The sequence below is a fragment of the Coregonus lavaretus genome, assembly GCF_964263955.1.
Source record: "Coregonus lavaretus genome assembly, contig: HAP1_SCAFFOLD_1121, whole genome shotgun sequence".
In the NCBI taxonomy this organism is placed as follows: Eukaryota; Metazoa; Chordata; class Actinopteri; order Salmoniformes; family Salmonidae; genus Coregonus; species Coregonus lavaretus.
The window spans coordinates 105547-115766 of NW_028157848.1; the positions used below are offsets into that span (position 1 = coordinate 105547).

Genomic DNA, 10220 nt, shown 5'->3' on the forward strand with positions numbered 1-10220 from the left:
ATCGATTAGAAGTTTCGTAATGCTTAAATTGTGACGAGTGTACTGATATAACTTTGAGAAAAAAACACTTATGAGAGTTGTCTCGAGATGGCTATGCATATTCAAGACATGAGGCTAGTAGCATAGCATCTCTCCATTGAATACAGGCGGTTGACGTCAACAGTCATCGAATATTCAAAAATAGATTACAATAATGAGATGTGTCCACCAATCCAAAGAAAGGATAGGCGGGAGCTAGACAGCCGGTCGTGCCGCTTTGTGGACAACGACTCACATTGTTAGGGCGGAGAGACGTGTATCTTGTCAGTATATCCATCATCTTGCTGTCTGTCATCCAGGGTTTATAACGTCATTGGTGTTGGGAGGGTGGCTTCTTGACGAAGGTACAAAGTGGATGTTTTAAGTGCTACGGCCCGCAAAACAAGTAAGAATTTATTGTTTTCCTTTTTCAAGTGAACTACGTTAATGTATAGCTCACGGTGAAATTAAAAAGCCACATTTTGTTGACACGGTTCTCCAATTCGCAGTGGAGTTGACTTCCTCACCATATGGTTCTGTATTAACTAACGTTGCTAGCTAACGGATATTTACAGCAGCTTCAGACTCAGAGATGCCTGTCGGCAATCATAGTCGTCATTTCAATTATACAAGTTAGAGAGACAACTCATCATTAGATGGCTTTTATGTTTATTAGCACGTAGTTAGCTATCTAGTTTTATGGATAACCTGAGTTAGTTGGGTAACTTGCTACATTAGTTAAATCTAGTTAGCGATCTAAGGCTAACTGTAAATCATTTGATTTACCTAACGTTAGCTAGCTACATTCTGAAGGAAATACCTGGTAACTAGGGCAAACTCTTGCTTGTGTCCTACTTTGAGCTAGCTAGCCAGAGATTGAGGATGTATGTGGCAGTCTGATGATGTTTTGGGAGTGAGTATCTGCTCTTCATTGTCACTCTGTGTTTCCTGGAACGCCCCTGTCTAATGGGTGTGAGGAACAGAAAGTCGATTTCCTAATGGTTGTCCTAGATAGCGTTTCCTAGTAAAGGTATTGTTGAACTGGCCCGGACATATTGCAAAAGTGTGAAGAGTCATTACTTTTAACAGATACTGTTGTAATGGCAAATCATACTTCGTTATGAATCTATGACAGCACTTCTCTCCAGTTAGGACTAGGCATTTAACTGTTATGTAACTTGTGACACATTTTATTAGGCCTATTTTAGGACGAACTTGCCTGATAAGTTTGATAACACTGTTTATCTCTGTACTCTCAGTTATGTATTGATAGCAAGATAGCAAAACAAAAAACTAGTTCCTACTTTCTCCTCTCCCAGAGTTTTCACCCACCCACCTACATTCCCAATATACCTGCCACCCAGCCCCCAACAGTCTTCACCCTGAGGCCTAAGAGCACACCACACAGGTAGCAATGTCTTCCGGTAAAGCAGACCGCTATCGCACACAGCCACGGGACTCCAATACCCTCATCCAGACATGCAGCTCCAACATCCAGAAGATCACACAGAACAGTACGTATTGCTGCAGAAAGACAGTGGACAAACCCAGGGTAGAAGATTTAGTAATTAAGATAATTCAGTCAGGACTTTGTAATAATCTATGCTAGATGTATCCTATAGCTTACAGTTTAGAGAATGTATTTTTTCACCCTTCCCAGCTGCCCAGATAAAGAGCATGGTGAATCAGCTGGGGACGAGGCAAGACACCAGCGAACTGCAGGACCGTCTGTAAGTATTCTCAGTGTTTTGCTTGTACATACACCGACAAACGTATTAATAAACATGCATCCATACACTGTCAAACTTATTTATGCGCCGAACACAGAACAGAACATATGTGTGTGTTCTATGTTACTCTCTGAGAGTTTGGTATCTCCCCTACTGACTTTGGACATCGGTTCCTGTTCCTTCAGGCAGCAGATACAGCACTTTACCAACCAGCTGGCCAAGGAGACCAGCAAGCACCTGAAAGACCTGGGCGCCGTCTCACTATCTTCAGCACCTTCAGAGCAGGTCAGTATCTGTTCCAATGAGTTTGTGTGTGACTGACTCCTCAACGATGACATTGGGTAACCTTTGTGTGTTTGAATGGCTCCAGGTTGAAGTTTCCCGTAGGTACAGATCTAGCATCAGCCCCCCCCCCCCCCCAATCCTAACCTTAACCATTACTGGGAGAAATGCAAAACCTACCCAAGATCAGTGTATATAGGGGCAACTTCACCCTACACCACTCCTTGACAGTGACAACTCCTTGACAGTGACAACTCCTTGACAGTGACAATGTTTAGAATGACCCATTTCTTCTTCTTCTCAACCCACAGAGACAACAGAAGATCCAGAAGGACCGGCTGGTGAATGATTTCTCCGCTGCCCTCAACAACTTCCAGGCCATACAGCGCCAGGCAGCGGAGAAGGAGAAGGAGTCTGTGGCCAGAGCCAGAGCTGGTTCCCGTCTCTCAGTAAGGCTTTGAAAATGGATAGAATGCAGAATGTAAAACCATTGGCAGGTTTTCTATTTTCAAACTTTCAAGAGGATATTTGCTTTATGTGATGTCTGGTTCCTCTCTGTCAGGCTGAAGATGGTACCTCTGAGGAACAGCTCGTGTCTTTTGATAAGTACGTTCAAGCTTCTCTCTCAAAGGAGGATGTTTTGAAACTTATCTACTCCAGGATATGGTTCCTGATTTCTTAAATATCTCCTCTTCTCCATATGTGTTTTCTCGCTGTCTTTCTTTTCTGTAGCCAAGATGATTGGGGTCAGACAACCACACAGACGACAGAGGAGGCCATAACAGAAGAGGACTTGGAGCTTATCAAGGAGAGGGAGACTAACATCAGACAGCTGGAGGTAAATCTCTCTGTCTCTCTCTGTCTCTCTCTCTCTCTCTCTCTCTCTGTCTCTCTCTCTCTCTCTCTCTCTCTCTCTCTCTCTCTCTCTCTCTCTCTCTCTCTCTCTCTCTCTCTCTCTCTCTCTCTCTCTCTCTCTCTCTCTCTCTCTCTCTCTCTCTCTCTCTCTCTCTCTCTCTCTCTCTCTCTCTCTCTCTCTCTCTCTCTCTCTCTCTCTCTCTCTCTCTCTCTCTCTCTCTCTCTCTCTCTCTCTCTCTCTCTCTCTCTCTCTATCTATGTATCTCTCTCTCTCTCTCTCTATCTATGTATCTCTCTCTCTCTCTCTATCTATGTATCTCTCTGTATACCAAACATTAGGAACACCTTCCTAATATTGAGTTGCACCCCCTTTGCCCTCAGAACAGCCTCAATTCGTCGGGGGCATGGACTCTACAAGGTGTTGAAAGCGTTCCACAGGGATGCTGGCCCATATTGACTCCAATGCTTTTCACAGTTGTGTCAAGTTGGCTGGATGTCCTTTGGGTGGTGGACCATTCTTGATACACAGGAAACTGTTGAGCGTGTGAAAACCAGCAGCGTTGCAGTTCTTGACACAAACCGGTGTGCCTGGCACCTACTACCATACCCCATTCAAAGGAACTTAAATATTTTTGCCTTGCCCTCAATGGCACACATACACAATCTACGTTTCAATTGTCTCACGGCTTATAAATCCTTCTGTAACCTGTCTCCTCCCCTTTATCTACACTGATTTGAAGTGGATTTAACAAGTGACATCAATAATGGATCATAGCTTTCACCTGGTCAGTCTATGTCATGGAAAAAGCAGGTGTTCTTAATGTTTTGTATACTCAATGTATACATCTTTCTCTCCCTCACTACATAGGGTGCTGGTCAAACTAGTGCACTGGGGAATAGGGTGCTGTTTACAGGGGGTTTTCTGTATAGAAAAGAGTTGGGCCACCTAAGTGTGTTTTCAGGCTGCCTATGTCCAAACAGTAAAACAATTACATCTTTGCAAAATACTTTCCGGGATGGAAATACGTTTTCAGTGTAAACTTAAACAACTTTAAGTTATGCATTCAGGGGTATTTTTGTCATGGCATGGGGCCCCCATTGATTTTCTTATGTTTGAGTCACTCAGATAGCATAAGCCATGGCAAGATGTGTAGAATTTCAGGAAATTAGCATTAAAGCTGCATATATTCTCTCAGCCTCATGGCAAAATGTGTATAATATCAGGAAATTAGCTTTAAAACAGCAAAACTATGTCACCGCGGGCAACGGGAGAGCCTCTAAAATGTTCTGTAAGGGACCGCACCAATTGGCCACGCCCCCGCCACATCCACCACCTAAGCCCCATTTTGATCCAGGAAAAAAACCTGATTTTAGGATTCAGCCGGTGCCTGGGGACCAGACCAATGCCTATGTTCATCATGTGGCATAAACAGGAATGCATTACCTTTCTCATTGTGTTATATTGTGTTATTTCAGCATTACCTTTTTGTTGAGTTGTGTTATTTCAGCATTACCTTTCTCATTGAGTTGTGTTATTTCAGCATTACCTTTATCATTGAGTTGTGTTATTTCAGCATTACCTTTCTCATTGAGTTATGTTGTGTTATCTCAGTCGGACATCTTGGATGTGAACCAGATCTTCAAGGACCTAGCAGTGATGATCCATGATCAGGGAGATATGATTGGTGAGTCCCATCACTGTTGTAGTACTGGAGTCCAGTGCCCAATCAGTGACTTCCTTCATAAAACCCACCACTCTAAAACATGGATTTGAACTCTCTAAGAGTATGATTAGGTTTCCGTATATACACATGCTTACAGTTAGAAAGCTGACCCCAAAAACATCTGTATTATTGGAGCAAACTCTGCTGATTGTCTTGTTTTGAAATAAAAATGCATATATGTGTTTAAAAAATAAGCTGACCCACCATAAGGCAGAGACAAGCTGACCCACCATAAGGCAGAGACAAGCTGAGGCACCATAAGGCAGAGACAAGCTGAGGCAGTGTGTCTGAACCTCTTCTCCTTGTGTTTCCACCACAGACAGCATAGAGGCCAACGTGGAGAGTGCTGAGGTCCACGTTGACCGAGGGACAGAACAGCTCCAGAGAGCCGCGTACTACCAGGTAAGGGGAAATATCACTGTTGCAGAGTAAGACTCTACTACCAGGTAGGAGGAAATATCACTGTTGCAGAGTAAGACTCTACTACCAGGTAAGAGGAAATATCACTGTTGCAGAGTAAGACCCTGTGTCCACTGCTAGCTAGCAGTGGCCGCCGATAAAATGAGGGGGCCCATTAATTTTCAATAGGAGTGTCTCGCGCCAAACTGAGCCAGGTGAGAGGAACTGAGCCAGGTGAGAGGAACTCGCTGAGCAATGTGTGAACAGAATGTACAGTAATTTGGGGAAAGCTGAACATTCTGCACATTCCCAGCGATATCATGGCGCGATTGACCAATTGAGGCTCACTGTAGCTTTCAGACTGCTGGATTGGCTGTTGATCCCTTTGCCCTTTAGAACAGCCTCAATTCGTCAGGGCATGGACTCTACGAGGTTTTGAAAGCGTATAAACTGAGCAGTATAATAAGAGTCTGGTAGCAGCAGTTTGTTTCTGCTTGTCACCACCCACCATCCATCCCATCCCTCTGCTCTGTCTCCCCTCAGCTAAAGTCCCGTAAGAAGATGTGCATCCTGGCCGTGGTCCTGTCCATAGTACTAACCATACTGGGCATCATCATCTGGCAAGCCACCAAATGAAGAGAGACCACCCCCGACCTGAAACACTAGCCTGGGATGGGATCCCCTGAGCGGTAAGAGAAGGGGATGCCCGGGCTAGCTCACTGTTGGCAGAGGTCAGAGGTCAGGGGTCAGTGGAGTGGCATCAGGGGCAAAGGGATGGGTCTAGGATGTAATCTTACCTGTTACCTGACATTCCCCACCTGAGCTCGAGACCTCCATCTAACCTCCTCTCTCATTTTACCCTGAGACAACGCAGTAGTATTTATATTCAAATGAAGGAGAGTATTGGAGTGAGATGGGGTGGGAGAGTGGATTAATAGGAACATATAATCTTATGATCTGTTTCAGTTCATTTTGTGATATTTACTGCACTAACACTAACATTTATTGTATTTCCAAAAGCAGAATTATTGTTATTATTGTAGGGGTGTAAATGATTTTTGTAACCTGTACATTTCCGTCACCTTTCTGGTGTGTAAACAGTTTAGAGTCCCACACTCCATTCAAGTAACAGGAGAGGTTTCACGAACACAGATTAAGCCTAGTCCTCGACTAAAATTCATTTTCGATGGAGATTCTCCATTGAGCATGAATTTTAGTCCATGCGTGACTAGGCTTAATCTGTGTCGAGGAAACCACCCCATAGTCCTTATATTGCTCAGGTGAGATGAGGTTCTGATAGCAACTTTGTTTTATCCAACTGTATACATGATAATAACAAAGTCTGGTCGTAATAAATATATTTATTAACACCGTTGCAAGAGCAAACCAGTTGCCGGAATGTTTTTTAGTCGAGGACTAGGTATAATCTTTGTCAGGGAAACCAGCCCCCTTGCGGTAGTATTATGTAATGCAACTTTTTTTTCCTCACGGTTCCTCCCTGCCTTAAGAACATGTTAGCAGAACAGGGACTTATGTTGTAGATGGTGGTGATGACTGGATGTGATGATCATAGTTGTATATGTGCTGTAAAACTGAACTTATGACTGATTTTCTCATTATGATGCAACTCTTTTGTGTGTGTATATATATTACAAAATCTTGGACTATAAACCATTTTGAATATTTTCCGGGTAAGAAAGAAATATCTGTTAAATGCAACCACAGTTTTAAATCTACCTGTTTTGTATTGATTTCAATGGCTTCTATCGGTATTTATAAACAAAAACTACTTCCAACACTTCGTTCTAAAGGGTTATTTATTTTGGTGTGCTTTTGAATGTTCAAGAAATGTAGTGGTTCGCACACAATTTCCTTTTTTATGTTTTGTTCTTTTCTTTTTACAGCAGGGATGAAAGATTAACCCAAGTTTCAGTGTGTTTTGTATTTCAGTGTGTTTTGTATGTTGAAGGTGGAAAACAAAACACTGTCCTGTAGGCAGTGTAATATGGTGGCCAGTAGGAGTCAGTGGAGCTCTGAATACAGGCGCAGGAGAAGATGGAATGTTCATGGAAAAGCTGCAAACTGCTGATTTCAACCATCTGTTTACATCTGGTTCAGATTCACTGTATCCACGTAGATTCACACTGAATGGCCAATAAGAATGGAGTAGAGTTTAATTATTTCAGTACCAATGAAACAAGTTGAAATGTATACCGTGGTTTTATAGTTTGTACAAGGATGCACATTTAGTTGACAAGTAGGTAAGATGCCTATTTGCATCAGCAGAAGCAGTCTTCACAAGTCTGTCTATATACAGTGCCACAAGTATGTTCTGTTACATCCTGTCCTTCAGAGTGGGATGATTCCCTTAGTGTGTTTCATTAAAACAGACATGAACATGGCCCAAGTCGTTGATTCTCACTGTATTCATCTGCTTCTACTGGTTCTGAAACGTCCCGCTGAGTCACTGCCATACATACAGGCCCCTTTAGATCCAGCACTCCAATGTATTGAGATTATTCCAGACAAACAACACCAGACAGGCGGTGAATCCCAAACCACCCCCTCGCCGCTACCATCTTGCCCTCCGTTGTCATGTGTTCCTTACTAAACTATGAGGGTGATTTAAGCACCACAGGTAACTTCCACAAAGCTGCGAATGATCTGAGAGACGAGGCAAGAAGGGCCTTCCATGCCATCGAAAGGAACATAACATTTGACATCCCAATTAGGATCTGGCTAAAAAAATACTTGAATCGGTTATAGAACCCCATTGCCCTTTATGGTGACAGGGGACTACAGTCCATTACGGCTTTCAAAGGAAGACCCAGCCGTGATCTGCCCAATGATGAAACTCTTCCAGGCGAACTTGAAGCATTTTATCCACGCTTCGACAATAACAACACCGTACCGTGCGTGAGGGCCCCCCCCCCCCGACACAGAGGACTGGGAGATCTCGCTCTCCGAGGCCAATGTGATTATGGTCTCTAATCAGGTCAACACTCGCAAGGCTGGACTAAATTCCGGGGCGCGTTCTCAGAGCATGCGCAGATCAGCTGGCAGGCATCTTCACATATTTCCAACCTCTCCTTGTCCCAGTCTGTATTCCCCACGTTTTAAACTGACCACCATCATTCCTGTTCCCAAGAACTCGTAAGGCTTCATGCCACAATGACTACCGCCCTGTAGCGCTCACATCTGTAATCATGAAGTGCTTTGAAATGCTGGTTATGGCGCACACAAACTCAAATCATCCCAGACACCCTAGACCCACTTCAATTTACATACAGCCCCAACAGATCCATAGACGACACAATTTCAATTGCATTCCACACTGCCCTCACCCACCTGGATAAGACGAATACTTGTGTGAGAATGCAGCAAAGTGTTCAACACCGTAGTCTCCTCCAAGCTCATCACCAAGTTTAGGACTAGATCCTGGACTTCCTGACGGGCCGACCCCAGGTGGTGAGGGTAGGCAACAACACATCTGCCACGCTGACCCTCAATACAGGGGCCCCACAGGGGTGTGTGCTTAGTCCCCTACTGTACTCCCTGTTTACCCACGACTGCAACACCATCATCAAGTTTGCTGACAAAACAACGGTGGTAGGCCTGATCACAGGCGACGATGAGACAGCCTTCAGGGAGGAGGTCAGTGACCTGGCAGTGTGGTGCCGGGACAACAACCTCTCCCTCAACGTCAGTAACACCAAGGAGCTGATCATGGACTACAGGAAACGGGGGGGGGGGGGGACACACGCCCCCATCCACATCGATGGGGCTGCAGTGGAGCAGGTCGAGAGCTTCAAGTTCCTTGGTGTCCAAATCACTAAGGATTTTAAATGGTCCACTCACACGCGCACAGTCGTGAAGAAGGCGCAACAGCGTTCTTCCCCTTTAGGAAGTTGAAAAGGTTTGGTATGGGCCCTCAAATCCTCAGAAAGTTCTAAGGCTGCACCATTGCTTGGTACGGCAACAGCACAACCTGGTCTCAGATAATTGTTTATTATTCTGTATGTAAATCCGAGACACTCCATTTAGTATGATACAGCTGAAGTCGGAAGTTTACATACGCTTTAGCCAAATACATTTAAACTCAGTTTTTCACAATTCCTGACATTTAATCCTAGTAAAAATTCCCTGTCTTAGGTCAGTTAGGATCAACACTTTATTGTAAGAATGTGAATTATTTTATTTATTTCATCACATTCCCAGTGGGTCAGAAGTTTACATACACTCAATTAGTATTTGGTAGCATTGCCTTTAAATTGTTTAACTTGGATCAAACGTTTCGGGTAGCCTTCCACAAGCTTCCCACAATAAGTTGGGTGAATTTTGGCCCATTCCTCCTGACAGAGCTGGTGTAACTGAGTCAGGTTTGTGGGCCTCCTTGCTCGCACACGCTTTTTCAGTGCTGCCCACACATTTTCTGTAGGATTGAGGTCAGGGCTTTGTGATGGCCACTCCAATACCTTGACTTTGTTGTCCTTAAGCCATTTTGCCACAACTTTGGAAGTATGCTTGGGGTCATTGTCCATTTGGAAGACCCATTTGCGACCAAGCTTTAACTTCCTGACTGATGTCTTGAGATGTTGCTTCAATATATCCACATAGTTTTCCTTCCTCATGATGCTACTCTGTTAATTATTTATGCATAGTCACTTTAACTCTACCCACATGTACATATTACCTCAACTAGCCGGTGCCCCCGCACATTGACTCTGCACCGGTACCCCCCTGTATATAGCCTCCCTACTGTTATTTTATTTTACTTCTGCTCTTTTTTTCTCAACACTTTTTTTGTTGTTGTTGTTTTATTTCACTTTTTTATTAAGAAATAAATGCATTGTTGGTTAAGGGCTGTAAGTAAGCATTTCACGGTAATGTCTACACCTGTTCTATTCGGCGCATGTGGCAAATTTGATTTGATTTGATGCCATCTATTTTGTGAAGTGCACCAGTCTCTCCTGCAGCACAGCATCCCCCACAGCATGATGCTGTCACCCCCGTGCTTCACGGTTGGGATGGTGTTCTTCGGCTTGCAAGCAAACCCCTTTTTCCTCTAAACATAATGATGATCATTATGGCCAAACAGTTCTATTTTTGTTTCATCAGACCAGAGGACATTTCTCCAAAAAGTACGATCTTTGTCCCCATGTGCAGTTGCAAACCGTAGTCTGGCTTTTTTATGGCGGTTTTGGAGCAGTGG

The 10220-nt window shown here is 43.9% G+C and overlaps 1 protein-coding gene across 2 annotated transcripts; it reads left to right on the forward strand.

The window, feature by feature from the left end:
- Positions 1-275: 275 nt before the first annotated feature.
- Positions 276-7409, forward strand: LOC311124811 (syntaxin-12-like). Of its 2 annotated transcripts, XR_014612810.1 has the most exons (11): positions 276-424; positions 1338-1532; positions 1679-1748; positions 1934-2033; positions 2342-2479; positions 2593-2636; positions 2763-2868; positions 4498-4570; positions 4929-5011; positions 5552-6145; positions 6241-6806. XR_014612810.1 is itself a non-coding variant. In XM_084198908.1 (10 exons), the coding sequence occupies exons 2-10, from the start codon at positions 1433-1435 to the stop codon at positions 5642-5644; spliced, it is 807 nt and encodes a 268-aa protein (XP_084055034.1). In that variant the 5' UTR covers positions 276-424; positions 1338-1432; the 3' UTR covers positions 5645-7409. The 2 variants fall into 2 exon arrangements, 1 of the variants encoding a protein (XP_084055034.1); XM_084198908.1 differs by having other exon boundaries at positions 5552-7409.
- The last annotated feature ends 2811 nt before the right edge of the window (positions 7410-10220 follow it).

Bases quoted from the DNA above. Each gene is read 5' to 3' on its own strand.
- LOC311124811 (XM_084198908.1), top strand. From the start codon at position 1,433: ATGTCTTCCGGTAAAGCAGACCGCTATCGCACACAGCCACGGGACTCC. The intron at 2,034-2,341 runs GTCAGTATCTGT...CTCAACCCACAG, and splicing joins CTTCAGCACCTTCAGAGCAG to AGACAACAGAAGATCCAGAA. The intron at 5,012-5,551 runs GTAAGGGGAAAT...GTCTCCCCTCAG, and splicing joins AGAGAGCCGCGTACTACCAG to CTAAAGTCCCGTAAGAAGAT.